This window comes from Postia placenta (assembly GCF_002117355.1).
Source record: "Postia placenta MAD-698-R-SB12 unplaced genomic scaffold POSPLAscaffold_18, whole genome shotgun sequence".
Lineage (NCBI taxonomy): Eukaryota > Fungi > Basidiomycota > Agaricomycetes > Polyporales > Adustoporiaceae > Rhodonia > Rhodonia placenta.
The window spans coordinates 127,583-154,117 of NW_020169849.1; the positions used below are offsets into that span (position 1 = coordinate 127,583).

The following is a 26,535-nucleotide window of genomic DNA, read 5'->3' on the forward strand; positions in this document are numbered from 1 at the left end:
ATATATAGTATTCCGTAGTCTGCCGTTCCTTCCGGCGTGCAGCCAAGAATAACGTATGTCGGTGGGATCACAGATGTTGAGAGCGCGTCTTCGCAACGCAAGTTTCACACCGAATGGGGCTGTTGAATGAATGCTGCAATACCCGGCTTGACTTTCGGTCCATCCTTGTATTGTCTCCTGTAACAATAGCACATCTTGTCATTATATGAGAAGCAGGCACTGTATAGTCTTGCTTTTGGTGAGCCTTCGTATATGCACTCCTTGACCTCTTCTAGTCCGCGCCCTGGTACCCACCAGACCCTAGAAAGTGACACCAGCTGATAGCAGATACGTGTGTGGCCTCCGTAGCCCTCTCGGGACAGACCTGGAGAGGTGTAAGCTCAAGTCGCTCGACAGCGAAATCGAATCTCTCGAAGTGAGTAATGCCTTCTTATAGTCCATGCTCATCCCCTCTGACGATCACCATAGCTCCTTCCCATGCTCGAAGTCGCGTCGCATATGCGATGGGGGCTGTTTGAGTATGGCGTCAGGTGAGCGTATTACCGCCGTAAGTGCGGCGGAGTGATGTACGCTCAAGTCATGTCGGACAGTTATTCTCGATCTCATGATTCGCCGCGGATACCTCACGGCGGAGGATGAAGCCGGCTACCAGGAGATCGTGACGCGCACGTATGGGCGATTCGAATACGAGAAGCGGTGATGCCGCGTCGTGCAATTTTGCGAGTAACTCGACAACATGAAACAGCGACGCGTTGTGGCTATATGTCAACAAAGATGCAGTGACACATGATTGCACAGGTGCGTAGTAAGTCTGATAATCCCCGCAGATATCGCCGATAGTGCTAACGCGCCTATCGGTTTGTCTATCACCTCGGCGTGCTGCGCACCATCCGTGTTCGCTCCTGATTCTTCCCGAGACGTTATGTTGCGACTCAAGCTATATCCGCCAGGACATTGCTCGTGTTGCAACGCGAGTCTCTATTGTACCGATGGCGGAAGACATCCCGCTCCAGCTCAGAAGTCAAACCATCAGCTAACAGTGGTCATGAATCATGATTTCCCAGCCTGAAGATGATTGGGTTTGTGGAGATACCTGTAAGTTCAGCCTGATTTCCCTCCTGGGCTCAACCGAGAGTTTACGTATACGTAATTATTGTGGAGATTGCGAAACTAGACTAAGTTGGTTTATTCGTTTTGGCTTCTTCCGAGCAACAGACGTAATGTGTGGTCGCATGAGACGCCGAGAGTCTTTCCAAGGTCATTGGTCGATAAGAATCGGTGCTACGACGGGCGCAGGTGAGTGCTTTCGTCTTCGGAACAGGTTTGACATCTTCTAGTCGTCTGTATGCGGTACTACTTGCACGAGCGAAAAGTATAAGTAGTATATCAAAGACACAACCAAGGCTTGTCACTTTCTCCCCTTCGCCATGTCGAGCGCACCCGCTCATAGTGCCTCAGATCCAGAGTTGAAGTAAGCACTCACCGATCCCCTTTAGATACTTGTGATCAATATGTGCATACGGTCAGCTTCACTCAGGGCTCCTTAATTGCTCTCGCTGGTGAGTCAAGCTGTACACTTGTAGTGCTGAAGCTTATGGAGGTCATGACAGCACTTATTTTCTATGAACATTGCCTCACCTTTGGAGATGAAATACAGCATGTCCTTCGATGCAGGCCGGCACCGGCAGTGATATTCTATTGTAACCGTTTGACTTTACTGGGCCTAGGGTTCGCCAGCCTACTCAGGGTTCTACCTTCGGAAAAGGTATGATTTATGATCGGAATAACGCCTAGCTTGCGTTTCGTGATCATGTACATTTTTCTAGAGGTTCGAGCTCTGCACCGTCATTTGTGATTGTACTTATGCTATCAACTTAGCTGTCACGGCAGTTATGGCTCCTTCATCACCTTCCAACTAGTGTTGATCATCATATGCGCATGTAAGCTCCGTGTCATTCTCTTCATGCATACCAATATTAACGCCTGTCGCGAAGGGGTGTCTGCTTCCCGGGTCTACGCTATCAGCCGCCGAAATTGGTATCTTGCCATCATTACGTTTGGGCTAGGTTTAGTGCCCGTGGGAACAAACCTGGTCAGCCCCTCTCATGGCATATCGTCCCCCGCTCCGGCCAACATGATATCACAGTTTCGGTTCTCTCGACTAACAATCGTTCTGACGGACTTACCGTCAAGTGTCCTTTGCTATGGAGATATACACACAGCCCCTGCGTTGGACAACAAGTACGCATCGGTCTTGCGCAAACGTACTCGACACTGATGAGTGGATGATTTCCTTATTTAATGTTACAGAGGCGAGTGCTTGGTTGGCCTTCTCAGACGAGCTCCACTCAAATCAGAACCCTTCCTCATAGTCATTACGGCAACTCGAGCTTGCGCAATTCTATCAGACTCAATAGTCATAATCGCTACCTGGTATTACGTGCACGGTTTATCATTGCCACTATTTCAAACTCGGCTGGCTCTTACACGGCTTGTACTCCGACACGGTATGTTTCTCCAGCATGATAGTATCACTACAAATCTCATAAGCGCCATCACTTGCAGGCACGATATATTTTGTGTATACATTTTTCACGATCAACTTGATTCATCGGTGCTGATTGGCAGACCGCAGTGCACTCTTCCTCATGAACTTCATTGATATATTTACCTTCCGATTGAACAATGTACGCCATGGTACTGTGTCAAGAATTGCCCAAATTGCTGATAAGTACTCCCCAGACATTAGGCAATATTACTGATTATATTATTCCGTTCGTATTTCCGTCGGGTCTCAGCGCGGTTCTGACGGAAAAACTTACAGCATTTCGTCTATCCTGATTTCCCGCTTTCTCATCTATCTTCGCCAAACAAATCAAGGTGTCGAGGACCAATCCATTGATCTCGACTTCGACAGATCGAGAAACCTCGCCTTTGCGATGATGACGGTAGGAAACACGAGGCCTATCATTGACACCACGCTGGCCACCAGTATCTCAGCCCAGAGTCAAACTATAGACGTCTCAGCGGAGGACACATTGGGTAAACAGGACAACGAGGTATGTTACGAGATTGACAAGCGTCCATGTCTCAAGATGTTCTTTTGCCCTGCTATGGCTGACACTACTATCCCCCCTCCAGATTGATGTGTAGTCAGTCCAGTGATCATATCTTCCAACTCTATTACGCCGGCATTTTCTTCTACCCGAAGTGACAAGTTGTGCGAAGTGGATATGTATTATACCTTGTCAGATCTATGCTTAAGCGGGTCGATCCTGTATTCATCTACATGCCAGTCTTCCATCGACAAATGGCATCAGAGGACCCCTGGACAAGGAAGACAAGTGCGACATCCACATCATATGAAGTGCGCGGAGGCGGCCGGCATCTCTATCATCAACAAAGGATGTTCGCACTTTCCCGTAGTCTGGTGCGTACGAGAGATTAGTCGACAAGCACTCAGGAGATTGGTAAGATCTAATTGTGTGCGTTCCCATGGCTGCTTACCAGGATGAGATCGAGATTTCGCGACTTATGCCTTTGGCGAGCCCGGGTCTTGTCGTTTGACTTGATGGCTGTGCACTGATCCAAGCCCCATATAGCGGCTGCCAATTGCGAGCATAAGCATCTCATCATTCCCATTGATAATAGCGTAATTTGATAGATGGAAGGCCAGTACGGTTTTACAAGTCTTGCTTTCCAAAGCACGTCCAGACATAGCCTTACAGCCAGTCTGTATCGCAACGATGCAGCGCTATCCAATCATTCTCCCCAAAGGAGCACATGCTAGATGGTCCTGGTGTCCTGAGTTCGACTTCACACGCCCACTAAACAAAGTGTGACTCCCACACGTTGACTAATAAAGGTGAAACAGCATCACTTATGTATTCAGATGCAGCAAATATCGGGTTTCGTGCCAGCCACAACGACACTGTGCCTGATTAGAGATGGACTCGGTGACTGCGGAGATGTGTATGAGCTGTTTATATGTCGGTAATTCCCAAGGATGACGGGCGAGGCCGTAATCTGAATAGGTACGCCTGCCGTTCTAATCTACCCGCGTTGATGTCTGTTGATGTACGGCTCCGGCGATGGTTTGATGGCGTCAGATGGCGCTGTCTGGCTCCTATATATATTCAAGTTACCTTTAGATCATGCCCCGTCCCGCGCGACCTCGTCCATTCGTTTGAAAATGTCTCGGATAGCTGCTGGTAAGCTTACATCCGTCGAGGAGATTAAGTACGCTCTTCCTTAATCTCGCGTGGCGTTCATGCTCATGGGTCGAATAGCTTTAACAATTATTACTTCGTTGCCATACTGGGCATGTGTTAATCTAGATGAATCGAACCTGCGTAACTCATGAACATTCGCTTAGCTCTCATTGTCTACGAACATATCCTCACGTCGGGTGATGAGATACGATTAAAATGGGGATACCGTAGACTTATCGTAGCAATCTGTTTCTACCTCAATCGTCTGACGCTTCTGGCCCTCGGAATAACGGGTCTGCTGCTAGTATTGCCATGGAAACATAAGATGGTGCGTAACGTGTATCTGAGACGAGCGGTTCTCTGATGTTCAACTCAGAGGTAAGTAGTCAATCGTCCCGCAACCACGGTGCAGTGAAATTTGAGTTGTCAGTTGCAATGCCGCATACGGTTTCTACGTATCCTGTCAGCTGTGTATCATAGCTATTACCGCAGGTGAGCTATCATGTTACGTGTGGACGTAAAAGCACTCAAATTCCTTGATCAGCTGTGTCGGCCTTTCGAACTTACCTTGCGGGCAATCGCAGCTGGTGCTTAGCAGGGGTTGCTCTAGCCTTCGGGCTGGTACCCGTAGGCACAAACCTGGTCAATACTACGACATCAGACCTTACTCTTTCCTTGCTGATACTCACGGACTATAGTACCGATTCTCCAGAGTATCCGTCGAATTCTCAGTCGACCATGGGATCGCGTACTGTGAAGGCAACTTCAAGCTGTCTACCACAGAGGAAGACAGGTGTGTCTCCCTGATCCATACTTGACATCAATCAAGGCTCACGCCATGTCTTAGAAGTGAGGTTTGCGGACAGTGTCCTTGGATTCTTGGCTAACCAGATGCACAGTTATTATTGCAACACGAGCATGTGCGATAGCGTGCGATGCGACGGTAATCCTGGTGACATGGAGCAACATGTACAGTACAGTTCGTGTGCTTTCAGGAGAAACTCAGCTTTCCGGGCGTGGTCTGTCGTGGCTCATGCTTCGCGACGGTGAGAGTTATGAGTGAATAACAACGTCTCTCCCGCCTAAAACCTATCTTCATTCAGGGTCCCTGTATTTCATGTGCGTTATGACGATGCAGCTGCGACGCTCGCAATTGATTCGGGCTTCTCAGAGCGCTCCTCCTGCTGAACGTCATCGACATGGTAACCTATTACCTGAATCATGTGCGCTTTTATTACATTGAATGTCCCTCTTCACACTCACATACGACATGATTTCCAGCTCATCGGGAACTTGACGGCGTTCATCCTACCGTTAGTGCGGCAATTCCACTATCCAATTCGATTCTGACGTTATTGCTAACAGCCTTTCGTCTGTCCTAATATCGCGGCTGCTCTTCAATCTGCGTGATGCCACCCATCGCTATGAGGAGGGCAATACTCCATCCCTTGCCTGCACGATCTCTGACACCGCCTATCCTTCATTTGATGCTGAACGCCAGGCGTGGCACATCAAGATCGAAGATGCGGAACAACGATATGACAGCGACGATGAACTTTTCGATGACGATGAATTCATGGATGATGATGCTACTTTGTGCGACACGACACGTCAACGCGTTTGTGACCCCCTCAACACCGTGTAAGACGGCGTTGGCGTTGGTGAGTTATCGTAGGTGACGTCACAATCACAAACATACCAATAATTCTGACCAGGATGCTATTACCGACTTCCCTCATTCCTGCGAAAGTGTAATCATGACATTTCATGTACTTGTATGGAGCCTTGCCCTGGACGGCATTGTATCAGTATACGCAGCAATGTAAGATGTTGACTTGAGCCCTTTGTCTCATTTTCGGGTATCATCAATCTTGGAGATGAAATGGGGATTAACCTCCACTAGATTAGTAGGCTGGTTCGTGATTTAATAAAAAATGTACAGTACATGAGCCCACAATCAAAATTCCAATCTACGCATGTACAATGCAGACATGCACTAAGCAAGAATCGAACTCGCGGCTGGTCGAAACAGCGACCTCCCGGACAAACAATTTCAATCTGAGATTTTGAAGAACGGTGGCAACGACCAAGGTTACCACTACCCCATTAGTGCAGCACATTAAAATATTATCTGCCTAATATGGGGCTTGACGGAATATCACGCATGTATGAAGGTGGGGTACCTACTTCGCATCTTGTTGACAGGTTCAAGGCAAGCTAGTTCAGGTCCTGAACTGACAAAGCAATTTCTATGGCAGTGGCATACGTCGTAGGTAAAGTTTTCACGCCTTATGCAACAGTGGTTAGAATCACTGATTGCATCCTGCTCAGAGCATATGGAAGAGGACGAAGAGTCCTCGAAATCAATTCCTAGATGGGTTGAGCTCGAATATATGGTATCATGTTTTCTCCCATGCTTTAAATTTGGCCGCCTGAACTCTCTCGTAGCATATGCGTAAGCTCGCGGGCTCCGAAGGGCACGTCCACTTCACGCACCTCTCACAGTCATCTTGCAATGCACTTTTGACGCTTGTCGCGGGAGAGAAAAATGACACTGGCGTTGCCGACGTTTCTTCTCACACCATGTCGGTACTGGAGCTCATGAAGGCCTCGGGAGTGCCCATGGACAAAGTTTGTCTACTAGACCCCAAAGCCGAGCACGAATTGTCCCCCGATGACAGGGACACGTTTTCATGGTACTTGTTTGGTGTAAGTGTACTTAGATTCCTTAATTCTATGTCGACAACAAGGTCTACGAAGCGATGCTGATACCGACGACTGACCTGCAGGGAATCCTTGGTATGTACTTCAGCACAGGCGCTTGGACCTGAATCCCAATTACGAACAGGCGACGACCCACCACGCGACCGAACGTCAGAGCTGCGGGTCTTGGGATTCCCAACTCGGCATCTGGGACCTGTCCAGATGACGACAGACACCGCTCTCGGTGTCACCAAACTTGTAGTGCAAGACAAAAGTAAGAACATTTCATCACATAATTGTTCTGCTAACGATGCGATGCACACGTTGCAGTCCCCCTCACGAAAGTTCCCTACATTGTACGTGGTCGCGTGTTTAAAATGTCCACCATATACTAACGCAATGCCATAAGGATCATCCCACGATCACTTTCAACGAGAAAGAGAGCGTCGAGATGCCCTTCCGTATGTCTGGTTCCTTGTGCCCCATGATAGAGCACCCTTGATTCATATCCATCTATTTCAAGGATACATCAAAGATGCCAGGGGTGAACCAACATTGCCTCCGGGGATGCGCGATCTCCTCAAGGAAGATTTGGACAGGGGGTTTGACATATAACACTGCAAACAGAAATTGATTGTGATAGAGGTGACGATGCGCAATACAGCACTAGAAACATTGTATGAGTAATAATATATCAGTACACCAATGCATATATATCGTGATAATCAGTAGACTGATGAATGATGGTCCATGTTACACAATGCGGGGATCCAGAGTGAGGGAAAACAGACTCGACGATGCAAAGCTAGCACAGAGAACGTATATACTACAAGAGGAAGGATGTCTAAGAGATATGTCATGGTGAAAGAGTTGATGTATGCAGCCCAAACCTGATGCGATAGGCTATTGCTGCGCGGGCAGGTGCTGAGGTCCCAGGACGGGAACTTCCCATGGAGGTGGATCACGCTGTACGTCATCCAGGTTCTTGTCTAATCGAGCATCCTTAAGACGATCGCGATCGCTCATGCCCATCCGCACTCGACATCTGACGAGCCGCAGTTTCGTCCTCTTGATCCCTACAAAATGAGACGCATTATAAGTTGTATCAGTACAAATATGAAAGGAGACTGCTCGAGGATGCGACGTCCGGAAATGAGGTATACGCACAGGTAGATATTGTCGCTCGGTCCTCCTCCGTGAACGGGTTGTCCTTCTGGAGTAGATCGTCCTGCAGGGCGTACAGACACCACAAGGACTCTTCATACAGCTTCTCGCACTCGTCAGGAGACGTTGCTTGGTCGAGCAGTTCCTTGCGCGCAGCTGTACGGCTCTAAAATATGGTGAGATGACGTTTATCTGCGAAGAAACCTAACTCACCAGCATAAGAGCACGATCGTAGACAAGCTGATCCAAGAACGTCGGCGGGCCCGTGTATTGAGCAGGTAACCACGTCTTGACCAAGTTCGCCCTAGCATGGCATTTGGCGAAGTGATCCTCGAACCACATCAGTGCTACACATGCATTTCAGACACCAGTTCGGCCCAATGATGTCGACGTTTCACTGACCTTCGTCAAACCCCTCGCTGACCTCTCCCCCTTCCGGGTCACGCATCTGCAGATGCTCGTAGTAGTTCACCAGCTTCGTGACGCCATTTTGCGAGAACCCCATGAGGAGCATATACAGAGCGACGCAGGTAATCGCATTGTACTCTGCTTGGACATCCGCATTCTTGCGTTTCGCGGCTTGCCGCTCGGGCTCGCCCTCGCGACGCGTGAATTTGCTCGGATCGGGGAGAGGTTCTACAAATTGTTCTTCTGTCAGCTCACAATTCGAAACGCAGTGTTCATCCAGATGCTCACTCTGAGGGATGGCCTTCACATACTCGTACATCTCGTCCGCCCAATGCGTGAGGACCTCCGTCTTCTGCGCGAGCTGCTCCAGCGACTCTAACAGCTGGTTTTCCATCGGATCGCCCTCGCCACCCATTTGCAGGCCAAGTCCGGTGGTCCTCCCAGACAGTATCGACTGCTTCCGTGGCGACGCCGACGGCTGCACGTACTCCCGATAGTACGGTGATGCCCGTGTGTTTGACGTCCCGAGAAGCTTCTTGGACGCAAAACTGAGCGCACGAGTAAGTGCGTTTGCGCCCGAGCGTGAACCTGCGCTGGATGGTGATGCCGCCATCGGTGGCGCGTTCGGATGCGGCGGAGGAGGGAATGTCGTATTCGCGTCCAATGGCGATGGTGAGTCGGGGCCGGGGTAGTTATTTCGCATCGCATCCTCCACGAGTGGCGCAGGCGTGGGCTGCATTCGCAGGTCCCGCAAGGGTCTCCGGCGAGCGTTGCTGATCTCTATAGGTGATGCAGAAAGGCCATTGGGAGCTGTGTCAGTCGCGCCAAATCTGGACACCTTACCGTCTACCGCCTTCGTCATCTCGACCGCCTTCCCGTCTCCGACAAGGACGTATTCGCGCCGGAGCAGCCCATCTTCCTCCGACTCCCCCGGAATGACAGACGCTTCTGCCGGGGGTGGCTTGGGGAGGCCCGATGCTCCGCTACGGGGGGACGCACTAGATGTCCTCACGACCTCTGCCATGCCATTTCCATTCGCTGCGGGGCTACCATTATCGTGCATTTAGATGTTGCCAGCGGACACGGCGACGGGCATTGCGGCTCACCTCGCCCGAGACGGTCCCTCTTGTGGCGAACCAACCACCTCACGCCGCCGAAAGTGGAACTTACTGGCCGGAATCATCGCGTTCGGATCTAGCACCTCGGGCGGTATAACTCGGTGGTGCTCCGGAATGACCGGGCGACCATATTCGTCATAGTCGATCGGCGCCGGGGGCTCGCTCCGAGGCCGAGGGAACTTCGACTTGACCATGGCTGTGCTCTTGAACAGATCTTCGAAGCTGTACCGCTCCGCCGGAACGCGCTTCAGTAGCCCGCGGATGAGCATCTTGATATCAGCTGGTACAGGTCGTATTTCCCCATTCGCGATGCGCCCCTGCGCTTGTGCGTCTTCGTCAGGGAACTTGATTCCCTTGGACGCCTCGATCCTCTTCAGCAGCTCGATATGGTTCGACGCACGGAATGGCGGCTTGCCGACCGCCATCTCGTATAGCACCGTGCCCACTGACCATAGGTCTGCCTTTGCATCGTACTTGTCACCCCGCAAGATCTCTGGCGCCATGTAAAGCCTGCAGGCCGTCAGCATCTCACCAACGCACCAGCAACAATCACTCACGGTGAGCCGCATAGCGTCTCCGCCATCATTGCAGAGGGGAGCGGTCGAGCAAACCCAAAATCCGCGATCTTGAGCAGAGGCACACCGAGTGGATGACCCCGAGCCAGGTCATCGGGAGCAGGAGAGTTCAGGAGTAGATTCTGCGTGAACGTGGGTGAGGCCACTCAATCGTACAGACGCAGCCTCGTACCTGCGGCTTGATATCTCTGTGAATGAGATTGCGTTGCCGAAGGAACTTGAGTGCGCGAGCTACGCGACACATAGGCATATCGCTTTCGCTAGATAACGGCATTGTGACTCACCAAGCTGCCGCAGGAAACTACGAACCACGATTTCGTCCAGGCCGCCCGTCCGTGGATGCGCATAGTACGTTGGGGCAGCCCCCGGCGATGGCACATATTCCAACCCTTCTACCCGGCCGCGCTTCTTGATGTAGTTGGAGAGATCGCCTCCACCACAGAACTCGATGATCAAGTAGATGTTCCGCTCGGCGCGCTGAGGGGGCAATATTCTAGGAGGGCTATGCTACATAGCTATGAAGGACGCACCACAATGTCGAGCAGCCTCGTAATATGCCGGTGCTGCAGACTCTTTAGAATCTCGATCTCGCCCTGCAGGTTGTCGAAGAGCTTCGGACTCAGGCCTGCTCTGCTAACCGTCTTGATGGCGACCTGCTGATGTGTTTGCTACGAGACCATCAGGGTAAGCAGTCGCCGACAAACGCAGATATCAGCGACGTACCTCGTGGTATCCTCTGTATACCGTCGCAAAGCTCCCCGTCCCTAGATGGCTCACAATGACATACGGTCTGACCTCGTCGTCTTCAACTCGTCGCCTGTCTGAGCCTGGGCTGGACGCCCTCTTAGCGGGAGCAGCTGGTGCTGCTGATGGTGCCATGGTAGTTGCAATCACAAAGGGGCACGTCTGATAATAAGTGATAGAAGTACAGGATGAAGCGAGATGGAAGATTACGCAGACGACGAATCCAAGTCGCCGCTGCGGCTCATTAAAGCGACGTCGGTGAACAAGGTAGACAACAGTGGTTCAATTGAGGTTCGCTTTCCTGTAAACCCGCGGTAAACCCGATTTGTAATCAGCACAGTAGTCCTATTAGGGGTGCTCAATTGTTGACGCTCGCCCGTTCATTCGCAGAGCGCCCACCTTTTTTGGCAGGTATTTCCAACCCCGACTGATCCCTCCACCACCCGCGATCGACGCGACCCAGCCAATGTTATGCCATCATGCGCGATGTGTTCAGCTTGAAGTCTACAACTTCGTATCAGTACTGGTACGGGGGGAAAAGACGAGACGAACATACCTCAGCCGTAGTGAGGAGAGAAGTGGGGAGAGAAGTGGGGAGCGGGGGAGCGAGGTATAAGTATGTAGAGTAGGTATCACGTGGAGGTAGACAGAGAATGAGCTACAATATCGGATTGACGTAGGGAGCGTGGATCGCGACCGCGGACGTTAAGAATCCGACACAGATGTATTCTAGAGAAACAATCTTCAAACTTCAAGGATATACTACAATTAGTTCATATCTTGCAACTGCAGGCAGTCACAGTTGTCTAGATCATTCCTTGGATTCCTTAGAGTCTTGTACAAAGCCGCACATTGGCCGTATTAAGTAGTATTTGCGTGACTATGAGACTTGCGATTGGAGCTCGCCGTGTCGCTGTCGATCGCGGTGGCTGAGGAATCAGTCGGGGTTAGAACTACTTACCAAAACAGGCGGGCGCCCCGCAAGTGAATGAGCGAGCGCCGAGCGACAAGATTTGAACACCCCTATTACCAATTCGGATACTAAGTGCCGGCTCCGCCTATAGGGGTATTAGAGTCAATATGGTGACAACCCTTCTGCATTGCTTCCGAGCCGAGAACTGCATGTTTGACGGAATGTATATATCTGATCTCATGTGTCGTACAGCTTGATGTCGATGTGGCTACTTGTAAGTAGCGAGCAATATGCAGCGGCTCGACTTAGGAGAGTAAGATAGCAAGCGGAGAAGCAGCCCACTGGGACCCTTTGCACATGACTGTGCAGCGACAACGTGACGAGTAAATGAATTTGACATCGCAGACCGCTTCCTGCCATATTCAGTATATCTCATGCTATTAATGGAAGGCACCAGCTCGGCGCTAGCATAAGCGCTCTCCTCCCAGTCAAACACGAGGCGAGGACACGTTATGACAACGAAGAAAAACTGACGATGCAAGGAATCTTGTCAAGTAGCTGGTAACACTATGTAGTCTTGCGTCGTTGAATGGAACATGTACTCTCTCGCCATAATGAGGGCATCGGCGCGTCAACCAGATCCCACACGTTACGAGACGTAGTAAGAGGATCGACGAATGGACAACTTCAGGACGGTTCAGTGCATGGATCAGGGCTTCCTCAGAAGCCGGACGACAATTTACGTCACGATGTCGTCGACATACTGTTTCAATACTTAACCAGTCATCATTTGAAGGACCTTCCCTCTAGAATGAAGCAAGCCGAAACAGGCCTGCTGAAGATGTTATCGAAATTCTTCTGCCACTCAAGAAGAACGGGCAAGCGTAGACAACCGACATAGGTTTCTGCACAAATGGCAAGATTCAATCCAACGGACAATAATTCACATCTCTAAGAGCTCGTGTGAAAGCACAAGTAGTTGCAAGGCCGGCATGAATATGAGCAACATAGTACAAGATCTTGTCTCGTACCCATCCCCCCGTATCCGCACCCCACCACCGCGAAAAGGGGGTCTGGGGCAGTTAGATAGGCGCACCCCCCCTGGCTTAAGCGCCCCACAAGCGCCGGAATGTAACGGTCACAGGTTGCTTCTGGTACCTAGAAATGATGCGATCTTTGATCGATTTCCAAATCCGGTACTCACACCTAGCAGGTCGTGCTCGAGGAAGTGTCAACAAAGGCATACCTGAGCTTGTAAGATACTTGAAAGGCCACACAAAAAGTATCTATGCCAAACTCAGCCTGTAAGTTTATGACCAAATGAAGTATCATGTGGAAAGCATCATAATGAAAGCTGCAACTTCTCCTTTCAGTACCTGTGGCATCCTCATGATGTTACTGGAGGGGTATATCTCATGGAATACTTAGGTTGCTGGTGGATATAGTATATGAGACTTATCTAGGATGCTTGAAACAAGTAAACTTGAGATTCTGTAGCAGACCACAATGTAGCGTCCACCAGTCTCGAGCACGACCTGCTAGGTGTGAGTACCGGATTTGGAAATCGATCAAAGATCGCATCATTTCTAGGTACCAGAAGCAACCTGTGACCGTTACATTCCGGCGCTTGTGGGGCGCTTAAGCCAGGGGGGGTGCGCCTATCTAACTGCCCCAGACCCCCTTTTCGCGGTGGTGGGGTGCGGATACGGGGGGATGGGTACGAGACAAACAAGATCCAACTCAAAATCAAAGGAGCAGCAAGACGTCTAACACAAAATGTTTAGCAAAGGCGAGAGCCGATCAGCACAAGCGCTGGGAAAGTGCTGACATAAGTCACCGGATCAAACCTTAGATCGCTGACTGTACAGCACTAGGCGTCCCTCTCATTCCCTCCACAGCGACCAGGTCCCCCACCTCAAGACAACATGGGAAAAGGTGCGTGTACGCTATGCGGAATCCAGTATAGTGTTAACAAGACCCCTCGTGCTGCTCGTATAGTTCACGGATCTCTTGCTCGTGCCGGCAAAGTCAAGTCGCAGACCCCCAAGGTCGAAAAGCAGGAGAAGAAGAAGACGCCCAAGGGCCGTGCTAAGAAGCGCATCCTTTACAACCGCAGGTGCGTAGATATGTCGTTGTCCGTCGCTTGCGTTGACTCACAGCGGGCGCAGATTCGTGAACGTCACGACTCTTCCGGGCGGCAAGCGGAGAATGTGAGTCTTACATTCTGTCTAGTCTCGCTCTGCTACTGCGCGCAATCGTGCCTTCAAGGATGATACACCAACTCATTGCATAGTTCACACTGAATTCATCATGTTGATAAACAAGCATCTTGTCTTTCGCTCCTATCTGATTCACCCCCTCCTTCCGTTATGCCTCGATCTGTTCTTCCGATACTAATCTACTCTCCCTCAGGAACCCCAATCCCGAGAAGTAAAAGGCTAATCTGGGCCTGTTCTCGACGACGCATTAGGCGTCCTCACCGGGAGCCTCCCTCCACCGCCTTCTCCCGGGACATTGGTCTGGGAGCACCATTGACTGAGGAGTTGTGTTTCGCTGTTGTATCATTCGCATCCTCGCTTTACGCCTATGTTTTCCGCACGCATACTTATGCCCGTTCCATGACTATGATATAAAGGGCGATTGCTGTCGGACGATCTGCGAGATCTGTGCTTGTTCAGCTGAACCTCAGCACGACTAGCGTCGCATAAGTGCACACCGTTTTTCCCCCGCTGCTCATGCCAGGCGGCCACCTTGTGGGTGATGTTCAGTAGCGAATGAATGTGTTGGTGTCCATTATAGGTCAAGTCGTCCTGTCTCCTTGGCCTTCAAAGCGTCGACTATGATTAACGTGTGTTCTTCATGTCTATGGAATGCAATGAATCTCATTGTCTAGATTCATCACTTCATTGTTGCGTGCCTTTGTTCGGACGCTACGTCGTGCCGTAAGGATCCTTCAGCCCAACATTGCTTCATTTGCTGTTCGCCTTCAATTGCAAAGTTAGGAAAATAATGACGACCTGAATAATGTGTTTTTTATGAGCGATGTTTCAGGTCTTCCTGTATGCCAGAAGCTTTTTGAAAACTCTGGTCATTCTGGCGAAAGTGATGTATGTGTTTTCATTCTACGACAAGCGAGTCACACTCAAATTACGGGCGGATATATCTTATGCAATTCGATAGATGATGGTTTAGCCCAAATGGACACACTTTGCGGTTCGCTAAGGTTAGCTAGCCGCTGCACGGTTGCGCAGTACGCGGGTGCAAGGCTCAAGATTAGCCACTTCCTCGATTATCATTGGAAGTACATCTCTAATACACAACGAAAACAGGTAATTAAGGGAACACAACGACGTTCCGGAATCTCGCCTTGTTTGCCATTACCGCCGTGTATGCATCAGTAAATTGCTCCACCAAAAATTCCTGCACCATCGGTTTGACACCTAGGCAGAACCAATAAATCAAAGTCATCTCCAAGATCGCACAGCAGCAAAACGTACCTTGCAGCGTCGAGAACCGTATACACTGTTCCGTATCTGGCGCGCACCCGCACGCGAACCCGTGCAGCGTCGCGCGATTCATGTTCATAAGCACATTTGACACCTCCACTGGCCCGTCAGTCGCGGCTGAAATAAGCGTGATTGTACCATTCTTTGCCACTGCCGGGAGAATTGCGCTGATGTGTTTCGCGTAGGGCGCGGTGCATATGATGACTTGGGCACCACCGAGTGCTTGGATTGCGCTCACGACATCGGTCGTGCTTGAGTCGATGTACTCGTGCGCGCCGAGCGAGAGCGCGAGGTCACGTTTTGATACCGGATGAGACGGCGTAGACCTGCTTATGGCGTCACTACAAGATGGTGCGGTGATGACTACCGACGCACCTTTAATCCACATCGAGCTGCGAACTGTTAGAGCAATGGTTGAGCGTATCCATCGTTTTTGTAAATGTTCACACTGACCTGAACAGCGAGATGTCCCAAACCACCAATGCCTTGTACTAAACAGAGATCCCCCGGCTTCCACTTCGTTGTCGTGATCGCGCCAAACGCAGTGCACCCAGCGCAAAGCAATGGCGCGAGCTCAGCGTATGATGCATTCTGCAGCGCCTCTTCTGGGAGGCTGACGATAGCTGCAACCTTGTCAGTAACGTGGAAAGAAATAATGGACAAGACAACGCACCCATTCCTGGCACGTACATGTACTCGGCATGTCCGCCATCAAACGTAAAGCCCGTGACCGCGGCCGTAGCACACGTCCAGTACTCGCCCTGTCTGCAGTACTCGCAACGCCCGCAATATCCCCCGTTCCATCCTGCGCCGGCAAGGGCACCAACCTTAAACCGCGCGTCACCCTCAAGTGCTGACCCGACGGCAGCGATGCGCCCGACAACCTCGTGTCCCGTAATACGCGGGTACGAGATCCCTGGCCAAGTCCCCTCCGCGACGAAATGGTCCGAGTTGCATATGCCAGAGGCGTGCACTCGCAAGAGCACCTCGTTCGGCGCGGGCGTACGCAGCTCCTTTGTGATTACTTCCCAAGGCTCGTGTGGTCCCGCGCAGCTTATTGATATGACAATATCAGCCACGGGTACTACGAATGGGGAGAGTACTAGATACGCACCGGCTTTATATGTTTTGGGGAGTGCTGACGTTAAAGCCATGGCAGAGTGATATGCGAAGAGGCAGTGAAACTGTTTCGTCTCACCTCATATCGCACTGGGTTTTATAGCAGTCCTACGCTTCATGCTTGGCAGGCGATCACACCCCGCTTCTAGGGTGTTTCGCTGCCGCCGTAACTATGATTCAGCAACTTCGTCGATCGTGCGCACATAGCCGCCGACAGTTGGAGTCAATGATTGATCGACAAGGTATCCTCCCACTCGGTGTCCCGGATGTCCTCCACTCGATGTCCGAGTGGGTGTAGGCGATGCTGTGCAGGACCGAATACAGGCCGCCGGTCGTGTTGATAGATGCCAAACAGCGATAGGAGGACAAGTGCTGTTACGGCACCCAAGACCGAAGACCGACAATGATGTCAAGCCTTAACACTTCCCGTGGAGGGCAGCTGTCTGAGCGTTCGAACTACGTACCTATCGCGACCTCTTACGTGGTTCGATCGTTGGAAGGGTAAGTCGTCCTGAATTGTAAGTCGATGGGATACCCAAACTCCGCTGACAAACGAGCAGGATGGCAAGATAAATATAACTGTGCAAAGCTGAACGAAGCCACTACTGGATAATGACTGCGAGCGCAGTGAGAAGCTCCTTTTCTGCTTTAGGCGCTGACTCGCCCTTCATGTTCATGTACGCCGTCCGTAATCGCTCGGCGGAGAGCTCGTCGATATTGGAAAGGATCGCAGCGCTTGGGGCTGCTGTCTGAGATGCTGAGGATGATACCAGCCGCGGTTCAGTGATAAGTCGTCGGGTACACTAGCGTAGAAGAATTATGATATCAGCTTGAACATTCCTCGCGAGTAATGGGAAAGCGTACGAGCTTCACGCCATACCAGGCGCGTAAGGTCAATCCAACGGGTATCGAATCCTGGGGAGGGACGGGCCCGTCGTCATCGTCTGTCATATCAACTGCGACAAGGAATATCTTCAGCGCCAGGGTGATGTCGCCTGCAAGATATGCTATCTCCGCATAATGGATGAAATAAAAGGTATTCTGTGGAGCAAGTAGGAGAGCGTGCGCTATTGATTGCAGCGCATACGTATACCTAATACAGGATGTTATCCCCATGTGACGAGAGGACAGTTGGCCGGGACTCACTGTTCACACGAGGCATATATGTCGGCGAGCTCGATCCAGCCCTCGACATCTGTGTAGAAGGTGTCCAGCATGGCAGAAAGTTCCTCGACGGCTTTGTCAATCTTGCCCATGTCCCTTAACACTGATGCTTTTCTCCGCCAGACAGCCTACGTAGTAGGACAACTAGTCAACAAACACAAACCCGACCGGTACAGACAGGTTACACGTACAGCGTTCGACGAATCTGATTCAAGAAGTTCATCGTAGAACTTGAGCGCGACCTCCGGAGGCTCACTCGCTTCCATTCGGATGCCTTGCAGGACATCTACGCGTGGTGAATTAGGGAACTTGTTGACGATGAGTTGAAGGCATTGCTAGCGATTCGGACCACGACAGAGAAATCACTTCCGATGAGTTCATAACGGCCGAGCAGACAGAATGTAGTTGAACATACGCACATCCGCGATCTCTACGTCTCCCTGGTCCAATGCTGCTAGGGCCAATTTCTCTAGCGTTTCCCAGCCTGTTGAACGGACGCGTTTAAGCCACGTCTTCGCTTCACTTTGACTTGCTTACCCTCGTCTCCCTGCCTGGAATACCCGCCATTCTTGAGTAATATCAGACCCTTGTCGTATGTCTCCTTCGACTTTTGTGTCTTCCGAGGTCGATAGCCGGCGAGCTTCTGGAGGGAGTTGGTGAGATCCATGAGAGGCAGCGAGCGCCGTCACATGCCTTTGCTCCTCAGACTGAGTGGAAGCCACCGATGTCGGCACTCGTCATTTTTCTATCACTTTTCTCGACCATCGAGCGCAGCAAAACAGAGACATAGGTCTCTACCGCTCCTAAGCAGGCCCAATGCTCATATGAATACCAAAACTTTCAGGTTTGAAACCAGGCCTGCATTTCAGTCTCCAATCACTCAATATATGCGCTCAGTCAGGGCTCGTCGCAGGAAGGCGGCACTCCTTATTATTGCCTGCAAGCTTCAACAGCACCCTGCGATGTTATACGTGTCAAGGATATAACCCTGACTGTCCCCTTCTCCGACGGAGCGCAATGGCCGGCAGACGTGACGAACCAAGAAACCTTGCAACCTGTCCTGGTATCGCTGAATCTCGTTCACGATACTCGGAGAACGGCCCTTGCTGACGAACTCTCGCACTCTATCGACTACTCTGCTATTTCAACATCTCTGGCTCGCTATTGTGGTTCATCTCCAATACCGTCTCTGGAAGTCTTGTCCGACCGGGTCGCGGAGTGCTGCTTCGAGCTGTATGCTAATTTGGAGCGATTGTCTCTCATGATAACAAGACCGCACACGCTGCTGCATGGTGACTCGATAGCAATTGAGTGCGAGAAAACGCGGGATGCTCATGGACCATCACGGGAGCGATACCTCATTCATAATCTCCAGTGTCAGACAATAGTCGGAATTAATCCTTGCGAGCGTGCAGAAGCGCAACGAGTCTGCTTTGACATCATCCTCACGCGCTTGAAGAGGTATAGTCGACCATTCGATTTCCGTGGTTTGGCGCGGACGGTGTTTCATGTAAGTGAGCACATCTACCGTTACATATCCAATGTCGCTGAATGATGTCGTCCAGCACGTCCAAGGCTCCTCCTGCTTCACTCTAGAGGCGTTAGCATCATCCGTAGCTCACACAGCGCTATTGGAAGCAGGCAATGATACCGACAGTGTAACCGTACGCGCTGCAAAGCCGAGCGCTCTGCCTCTCGCTCGGGCGGCAGAAGTAGAGATCTCGCGCACCTTACGTGACTTTCAGCATCACGCGAAGGCAGATGGTCTCGAACCCGTATGTTCCCAGCCAAGGGCTACTCCCAAAGCTGGGTTTCTCGGCATAGTCCCGCATCCGTCCTTGTCTTCCCTATTGGATGGATTGCAGCCGAGAAACACTATACCGTACAAACACACGGCGGCTCTTGCGCTGGGTGCCAACCTTGGGGATCGCTTCGCGAACATAGAGCTTGCTCTGCGTCTACTAGAAGCGCCGACTGGAGGTGGAAATGGTCCACCCAAAGCCGCCGTCATCAACACGAGTTTCATGTACGAGACCGCGCCGATGTACGTCACCGACCAGCCAAGGTTTATCAATTGCGCGTGCATAGTGCGTCTTTTCGCCTCCAGCAGAGCGCATATATCGACCGTTGTCCCTCTAGATCGAGACCGATATGGAACCCATGGAGTTGTTGCATTTCGTCAAGGAGATCGAGAACACAGTGGGGCGAGTGACTTCTTTCAGGAACGGCCCGCGGGCCATCGACGTCGACATCCTTACCTATGACTCGCTGGTCATCGACTCTAGGCCAGAGACCGAACGTGCCAATCTCGACAACCTTGCTGATCAGCTCGTTGTACCTCATCCTCGCATTGCTGAGCGAGAATTCGTGTTGCGACCGGTGAACGAGTAGGTACTTCATAATGTCCTTCGCGAGGGTGAATTAACGCGTCATGTCCAGTATGATGCCTGACTTTGTCCATCCGACATTGGGCAAGTCTATCCAGTCACTCCTTACAGAGCTCTTGGCATCGCATCCCCAGAACGTAGACCCGATGTACAAGGTCATGGCTTTCCCGCGATATCCTCTTCCGACCTCTCCAGGAGAGCGGTCATCGTCTCCCACTCTGGCTAGCATTTCTCCTGTACCGCCCACTGCGACATACTGGAAGTTCCCGCCTTCAGCTTCCAACCGTAATGAGCAACTAAAAACACGTATCATGGGGACCCTCAATGCGACGCCTGATTCGTTCTCAGATGGTTCCTTGCACAACACTATCCCTGCTGCTATCGCGTACGTCAAATCGTCAGTGGCAGGCGGGGCGGATATCATCGACGTAGGTGGCTACTCAACGCGTCCCCGCGCTGAGTATGTGCCGCCGGAAGAGGAGGTGTCTCGTGTCGTTCCGGTTATCCAGGCGATCCGAAATGCGGTTCTAGATGAGGACGGGAAAGGCACAGCCAGCAGTGCCGCCGAGATAGCGGACGTGCTCATTAGCGTGGATACCTTCCGTGCCGATGTTGCGTCCGCCGCCGTGCTTGCAGGTGCGAGCTGCATCAATGACGTCTACGCATTCACTGGCCCCGACTATCCCCTGACAACAGCGTCGGCGGAGCATTTCCTCACCATGCGTGCGGTCGCGCGTAACCTCGTGGTCCCAGTGATTCTTATGCATTCCCGTGGGGAAGCATCGGCCAACAAAGACTACTCGGCTTATGCGTATGCTGCAGACGCGAATGGTCGTGGCGCTGTGCTGGAGGGTGTGCGTGTGGAGCTCGGCGACAAGATAGAGGCCGCAGTGAAGGGTCGCGGCGGGATCAGACGTTGGCTCGTCATGGTCGATCCTGGGATCGGATTTAGCAAGAGCGTCGAGGGCAATCTTGAGCTACTGCGCGGTGCAAAGGTACTCACTTCCGACGACATCGCTGGCAACCCGCTTGCTGGGTATCCTCAGTTGATAGGCACGTCGCGCAAGTCATTCCTGGGCGCAATTTTGGCTCGAGAGGACCCTGAAGGCCCGTACGCTGGAAGGGAAACAAGACCGGATGAGCGAGGATGGGCTACTGCTGCAGCTGTGAGCTGCGCTATCCAGCAGAAGGCTGCTGTGGTACGGGTCCATGACGTGCTAGAGCTCGGGGATGTGATCAGAGTCGGCCTGGCCCTGTGGGATTGACGGCACCGATCCTTGCCAAATTTCACGGTGAGAGTATTGAATGTTGTAATGTGAGCAAGCTCTCGTCGTCTCGACAATCTGTATCAATTGACAAGTGTCCAGTATATCCACGGAGTTCAGAAGACATACGGTATCAGCCTTTATGGAACATTCTGTGCCCACTTGTTCCATTCTCCTCCAAACTGTTCCTTCATCAGCCTGTCTTCTAAGGAAGTACGAGCCACGACTGTTACGGTTCCCCACAAGGTATATACCACATACAGACACACGGCGATCTTTCCAGCGAACGTATCCAGCACCCTGCATTCCTTCAGCCACGAGCCAGGACTAGCCAGGCAGACACCCATCCCGACGTAAGATACAATGATACTTGTGTAGCTCAGGTGGCGCACGTATGCGTACGGTCCAGTCGTGACGAGCTGATGGTTCTGCTGAATCGTAACCTCGTATGTGAATAGGCGTCCAAGTTCGTAATGGCATTTGTAACAGATGAAACCGCCGAGTGTCGCAATGCTAGCCCTGATCAGGAATATGGGTGAGAATCCGACCCTGCTTGTGTTGTAAAGCGGATCGGGCCCCAAGGCATCGAGGATCTTTCGCGCGAGTGGGTGAGTGGGGAATCTGTTTGCTAAAATAACACACATTTCGACTGACCCCCCAACACTGGTCAGGATCTATGGATCTCCATCAGTTTTTCACATGAAGTATTATGCAGAATATATGCAGACCTTGAAGCTCTCAGCATAGAATTGTGCCAACGAAGAAAAGATGTGCTCGTACGTTGTGATATTTTTGGGATGCACGGTGGATGACGCTTTGGGTTATGGTGGGGTGAGGGCGCCGTACGCCCCTATCGTGCTTGCAGCTAAGAAGGGGACATTGGAAAGGGACATTGTACAGCGCGGTTGGGCGATAGTACCACCGTGGTCAGTGTCCGTTGCATTTATGCATCTCCATAGTCTGCGGTCTCCGGACACCATCGCAGTGTCCTATCCACTTTGCAGACACCCCGTGGTGGCCTTCGTCTCAATATCTGCCGCAATCACAATATCGACCCCAGCTATGTCCAAGGTCTGGCCAAGATGACTGAGATAGGTTTATGTTGAAAGCCTTTAGTATTCGCAAGAAGCATACTAGCGAGATGAATCTACATATGGTATGATGCTTGTACATTCTCAGATTAGCACGGTGCAGCCGATTCGCCAGGTGAGGTCTCCCTCGCGCTCTCTGGCTCGTGGTTCTCCAAAGCGAGCCACGAGTATCAAGTCGCGTTCGCCAGCGGCATGATACACTCGTGGTCCAAACGTCAGCAGGGTGTACGTCTGATCTTCCAGACCTGACAGAGTACGTCGCATTGTTTAGTCTTGACTCTGGCAGACGTGTTTATGCCGTGTCCCCACCTAACAGTCGTTTTGCTGACTTCGGTCTGATCCCCAATGCGTTCTAAAACCGTTCGGATTCTCCCCTTCATGAACCGCTGTGCCAGCATGATTCGCTGGAGCACGTAAAGGTCGCCGATCCTAAGCTGAATGAACTCGAGATGTTACCAAGGGAGCGTGCGGTAAACACAGCGTTTTCTCAGCCAAGGATTACCGCTGAACAGCGCACTGGCATGGAAACAGGATCCAAGATGATGTCGACCTTCCGCCACGATTTCAGTATGACAGTCATGTGTGAAACTCTATCAGCTCCACTTCTACGCACGTCAGCAGGCCGAACAAGGTGTGCCTAGCCCTCCAGTCGATATCGCATTAGTCAGAACGCGGGCTACAGGCTGGTCCAGACGGGCACTACGACAAACTTGATCATGTCGGATTCATCCCTTAAGACTTGACCGTTCCAATACAGATAACAGCCCATGTGATACCGGCCATTGTAGCCCGGTATACCTGCTTTCTTCAGTGGCACGGAGATGAACCTCTTTCATCCTCACTAGCTGTAAATCATCCCCTCTATTAAGTCCACATACGTCTGCAGCTCTGCCTCAGGATTCTCGTTAGCGCCTTTGTTTGCCAACACTAGCGCAAGACCAAGCATTTGCCCTTGTTAGAGTAGGCGGATTATGCATTCAGCGGCGACACAGGCCATTTCCTCTTTAATGGCTTCGAACACCGTCTCCGACTCAGGGAATGGGAGACCATTGGTAGGTGGTGGCCCACCACCTGAGGCCATTTATACACTATCTCTGGCGACCAATCTCTATCAAGACCAGACATATGACTCACAAACTGACAGACTATCACGGACACTTTCTTTTGTGCCGAGTTTCTAGTCGTTGGGCCGAAAACACCTTGTCTATGAGTTAACCCAAGGAAGAATCTGGTAAATGGATCATTCCTGCAACAGGCTTAATTAAAATGATCTAGAGAGATCTCCGTGTTAAAATGGTTCGTCATAAGAGTGTCATTGCGGCGCAGTGATGGCTTACCATGACAAAACTCCAAGGTGGGCTAGGATGTGTCCCTCGAAATCGTAAAAAGCCTGGGGACGGAGGCAATTCGACAAGACAAATGACTTGTAGTTCTAGGAGAGTAGTCCAGTCATTGATTTTGACGAATCCGTAGTTCCGCTCAAATTTGAGGCCTCGAATGTCACAATAGCAACCAAAAGGCTCAGGCAAATGTCGCCTTGCATGAAGCGCTGCGAAATATACTTATCCAAAATTTCTGCTGCATCTCAGATTGCGGGGTGCGATGGTGGGGGCAGTGACTCGATGAACATTTTGGGCCAGAAGGGAAGTAATCTCTCCTAGGCAGCTTACAATGGAGCGCCCTTGTTGATGGTCGGAGGATGGTCACTCTATCGAAGGGAAGACATTGGGCGACTCAATCCCCGGTTGTCGGAAAATGCTATATATAGGCTTGTCCTAAATAATTGCGTTAGAGGCACATTTAGGTTAACTTCTCGGTCGTAAGCCCACGTTATTGACTTTCCTCTGAACCACAATGTGAATGTCATACATATCCGTCCGCGGTCCCCATATGCAGCCTACATACACAGACGCATGCTATATCGGCCCATCTTCTGCGCCAAATTATCTAAGAATCTGTGGGCGACGACGATCTTGCCAATTTGCTGCCCAAAGTTCCAGAACAGACGTCGCATCTCTGCTAACACCATGTCAAACGTATCGAAATCACCGGCAGATTTGCCTTCGATGCCTCTTTCCGGATTCCTGGGCAATAGCAAACAGGCCTATCTCGACGGTGTCAAAGAAAGCGAAGGTCAGGAATGGACGATAGTTATGGGCAACGAGGCGGGAGGTATGTGGTCGAAGTAGAACCCTCAGTATAAAGGTGACACCATCTTGTAGACCTCGACTCCGTTGCGAGTGCCGTGGCTTACGCCTGGTATATCTATACGATCCTGAAGGAGCCGTCTGTGGCGCTCATGCAGACGCCACGGACGGACCTGCATTTGCGTGCTGAGAATCTTCATGCTCTCTCACTTGCTGGGCTGAGCCCTGCTGATTTACTGTGCATTGACGACGTTCCTTACAAGAGGCCTGGTCCATTCCCCTCGACCAAGTTCGCTCTCGTCGATCACAACCGCCTGCAGGGCCAGTTCACGCAAGAAAACCACGGAGCTCGTGTCGTGGCCGTCGTGGATCATCATGAGGATGAGGGTTTCTACAAGGATACCGCGGACCCACGGATTATCACGACAGGCATCGGAAGTTGTGCCTCGATTGTCGCATGCTATCTCGAAGAGAAGTGCCGAGACCATATCCCGCCTGAGCTGGCGTCATTGCTTCTATCTGCGATCGTGGTTGATACCTCTGGCCTTCTACCCGGAAAGAAAGCAGTTGAGATTGATCACCGGGCGGCTACTTTCCTCGCGTCGCGCTCTAAACCGCCTGTCCTGTCAGACGCTGCTGCATTCATCGCTGCACCCGTGCCCTCACTTCACGAGTTGCCCGCACTACGGGAGCTCTCCGACACACTGCAGACGAAGAAAGCATCGGTCTCGCATCTGCGGACGCGCGACCTGCTACGGCGAGACTACAAAGAATACGCGCTCACGTCGTCATGGGCGTCTGGTGGTGCGGTACTCATTGGCCTTGCCTCTGTGCCCGTCGGCCTTGCGGCGTGGCTCCCGCTTGAGGGTAGTTCGGAATTTTCGAGGGCCACTCGGGCATGGATGGACGAACGTGGGCTCACTGCACTGGGGGTGCTGACATCGTTCCGCGATGATCACAAGCCCGGACAAAGCGGGCGTGGAAAGCATCGCCGCGAGCAGCTGTGGGTCGTGCGTGCGGGCAATAAGGCCGGGGAGGAGCTTGGCGAGCGGCTATTCCGAGGTCTGGAGGCGAGCGAGCAACTGAGGCTGAAGGACAAGAAGTGGAAGAAAGTGGGCGTGGAGGAGGGTGCAGGCTTTGGGGAGAGCTGGCGTGTGCGAGTGTGGAAGCAGAAGAATGCGGATGCGACGCGGAAAGCTACGGCGCCGATCATGAAGGCGATCATAGAGGGTGACCATGGCGCGCAAGGGTTACAGTCGGGCCTCTGAGATTGTCCCATTGTGCGGAGGTGAGTGTATGTGTCATGAGTTATATGGAAGCAGGAAGCAAAACTTAAACGAAGCGCACTTTTCAGTTGTAAAACATTATGCGCTCCTTACGGCGCGTCGAAATATTGCCTGTCGAATGGGGAAGAGGGTACATCATTTCCTTCTTCTGCACTCCATTTGAGTCTTAAATGTCCACAAAATTGACGAGTACGTTGCGCCGCTAAGTACAGCCAATGGCCTGTGAATCACTCCTTATTCAATCGTCATTATCCAACGCATTCCGTGTGATTCATCTTTGAGCACCTTTCCGAGCTAACTGTCAGTGACTCAACGCCGCCACTCAAGGTCTCGTGCCTTCGTCCGTAATCACTACCGGAAGCATCGGGATCGTCACAGAACTAGTCTCCCCAGGTACAGTCATTGGCTTTGTACTCAACTACCACGGCCAGCTGATCGTTGATATTGTGTATCAGTGATATGAATCGTAATGCATCTCCAATGGGCCCGGGATTCAAGGCGTTCCACAGAACTGTATAGGGAGGATGGTACAGCTCCGCAGAATGCGATCAACGGTTCCAAAAATATCGTTATATCTCGCATATATTGCGCCTCCAATGATCCCAGAAGGACTCAGGAGGCTTCATCAATCAGCTCGATGTGCGGCTGCTTTTCGTGGATGACCCGAACCAGCTCGGCTGAAGGCCATCGAAGAAACAGTCTTGAAATTCGAGGGAGATCGAACAACGGTTTAA

General features: G+C 51.5%; 10 protein-coding genes and 1 non-coding gene across 11 annotated transcripts; 5 read left to right on the forward strand and 6 right to left on the reverse strand.

Moving 5' to 3' along the window:
• Positions 1–1,427: 1,427 nt before the first annotated feature.
• On the forward strand, positions 1,428–3,790 carry POSPLADRAFT_1036854 (hypothetical protein; the record flags this gene model as incomplete). Its single annotated transcript, XM_024477176.1, has 11 exons — positions 1,428–1,471; positions 1,528–1,559; positions 1,738–1,765; positions 1,879–1,940; positions 1,995–2,092; positions 2,311–2,507; positions 2,636–2,687; positions 2,799–3,059; positions 3,142–3,152; positions 3,229–3,430; positions 3,665–3,790. The coding sequence occupies 11 exons, from the start codon at positions 1,428–1,430 to the stop codon at positions 3,788–3,790; spliced, it is 1,113 nt and encodes a 370-aa protein (XP_024334145.1).
• A 285-nt stretch (positions 3,791–4,075) lies between these two features.
• Positions 4,076–5,856, forward strand: POSPLADRAFT_1036855 (hypothetical protein; the record flags this gene model as incomplete). The annotated part of the gene is made up of 9 exons (XM_024477177.1): positions 4,076–4,211; positions 4,376–4,539; positions 4,679–4,703; positions 4,756–5,004; positions 5,041–5,190; positions 5,315–5,330; positions 5,383–5,434; positions 5,493–5,524; positions 5,577–5,856. The coding sequence occupies 9 exons, from the start codon at positions 4,076–4,078 to the stop codon at positions 5,854–5,856; spliced, it is 1,104 nt and encodes a 367-aa protein (XP_024334146.1).
• Positions 5,857–6,203: 347 nt separating this feature from the next.
• On the reverse strand, positions 6,204–6,324 carry POSPLADRAFT_t158. Its single transcript has one exon. It is a non-coding gene; the product is annotated as a tRNA-Gly (tRNA).
• Positions 6,325–6,547: 223 nt separating this feature from the next.
• POSPLADRAFT_1156399 (hypothetical protein) lies at positions 6,548–7,529 on the forward strand (the record flags this gene model as incomplete). The annotated part of the gene is made up of 6 exons (XM_024487068.1): positions 6,548–6,607; positions 6,660–6,924; positions 7,060–7,188; positions 7,245–7,270; positions 7,324–7,391; positions 7,457–7,529. The coding sequence occupies 6 exons, from the start codon at positions 6,548–6,550 to the stop codon at positions 7,527–7,529; spliced, it is 621 nt and encodes a 206-aa protein (XP_024334147.1).
• Positions 7,503–11,058, reverse strand: POSPLADRAFT_1067833 (hypothetical protein; the record flags this gene model as incomplete). The annotated part of the gene is made up of 12 exons (XM_024482233.1): positions 7,503–7,990; positions 8,082–8,244; positions 8,292–8,425; positions 8,481–8,714; positions 8,775–9,266; positions 9,330–9,447; positions 9,631–10,114; positions 10,162–10,301; positions 10,352–10,410; positions 10,464–10,656; positions 10,710–10,847; positions 10,903–11,058. The coding sequence occupies 12 exons, from the start codon at positions 11,056–11,058 to the stop codon at positions 7,818–7,820; spliced, it is 2,484 nt and encodes an 827-aa protein (XP_024334148.1). The 3' UTR covers positions 7,503–7,817.
• A 523-nt stretch (positions 11,059–11,581) lies between these two features.
• POSPLADRAFT_1156898 (hypothetical protein) lies at positions 11,582–12,615 on the reverse strand (the record flags this gene model as incomplete). The annotated part of the gene is made up of 3 exons (XM_024487114.1): positions 11,582–11,652; positions 11,885–11,981; positions 12,439–12,615. Coding segments are annotated over 3 exons (345 nt in total), but the record flags the coding sequence as incomplete, so codon positions are not given.
• Positions 12,616–15,169: 2,554 nt separating this feature from the next.
• POSPLADRAFT_1156783 (hypothetical protein) lies at positions 15,170–16,496 on the reverse strand (the record flags this gene model as incomplete). Its single annotated transcript, XM_024487105.1, has 5 exons — positions 15,170–15,276; positions 15,334–15,668; positions 15,710–15,741; positions 15,796–15,965; positions 16,016–16,496. 5 exons carry the CDS (start codon positions 16,494–16,496, stop codon positions 15,170–15,172), a joined length of 1,125 nt encoding a protein of 374 aa, XP_024334150.1.
• Positions 16,497–16,963: 467 nt separating this feature from the next.
• Positions 16,964–18,292, reverse strand: POSPLADRAFT_1185863 (hypothetical protein; the record flags this gene model as incomplete). The annotated part of the gene is made up of 6 exons (XM_024489185.1): positions 16,964–17,264; positions 17,326–17,554; positions 17,608–17,753; positions 17,817–17,960; positions 18,045–18,109; positions 18,163–18,292. The coding sequence occupies 6 exons, from the start codon at positions 18,290–18,292 to the stop codon at positions 17,064–17,066; spliced, it is 915 nt and encodes a 304-aa protein (XP_024334151.1). The 3' UTR covers positions 16,964–17,063.
• POSPLADRAFT_1067834 (hypothetical protein) lies at positions 17,677–21,277 on the forward strand (the record flags this gene model as incomplete). The annotated part of the gene is made up of 5 exons (XM_024482234.1): positions 17,677–17,842; positions 18,654–19,135; positions 19,191–19,712; positions 19,765–20,012; positions 20,065–21,277. 5 exons carry the CDS (start codon positions 17,677–17,679, stop codon positions 21,275–21,277), a joined length of 2,631 nt encoding a protein of 876 aa, XP_024334152.1.
• A 140-nt stretch (positions 21,278–21,417) lies between these two features.
• POSPLADRAFT_1156436 (hypothetical protein) lies at positions 21,418–21,921 on the reverse strand (the record flags this gene model as incomplete). Its single annotated transcript, XM_024487070.1, has 1 exon — positions 21,418–21,921. One exon carries the CDS (start codon positions 21,919–21,921, stop codon positions 21,418–21,420), a length of 504 nt encoding a protein of 167 aa, XP_024334153.1.
• A 2,513-nt stretch (positions 21,922–24,434) lies between these two features.
• Positions 24,435–25,783, forward strand: POSPLADRAFT_1156658 (hypothetical protein; the record flags this gene model as incomplete). Its single annotated transcript, XM_024487087.1, has 2 exons — positions 24,435–24,540; positions 24,591–25,783. The coding sequence occupies 2 exons, from the start codon at positions 24,435–24,437 to the stop codon at positions 25,781–25,783; spliced, it is 1,299 nt and encodes a 432-aa protein (XP_024334154.1).
• Between the last annotated feature and the right edge of the window lie 752 nt (positions 25,784–26,535).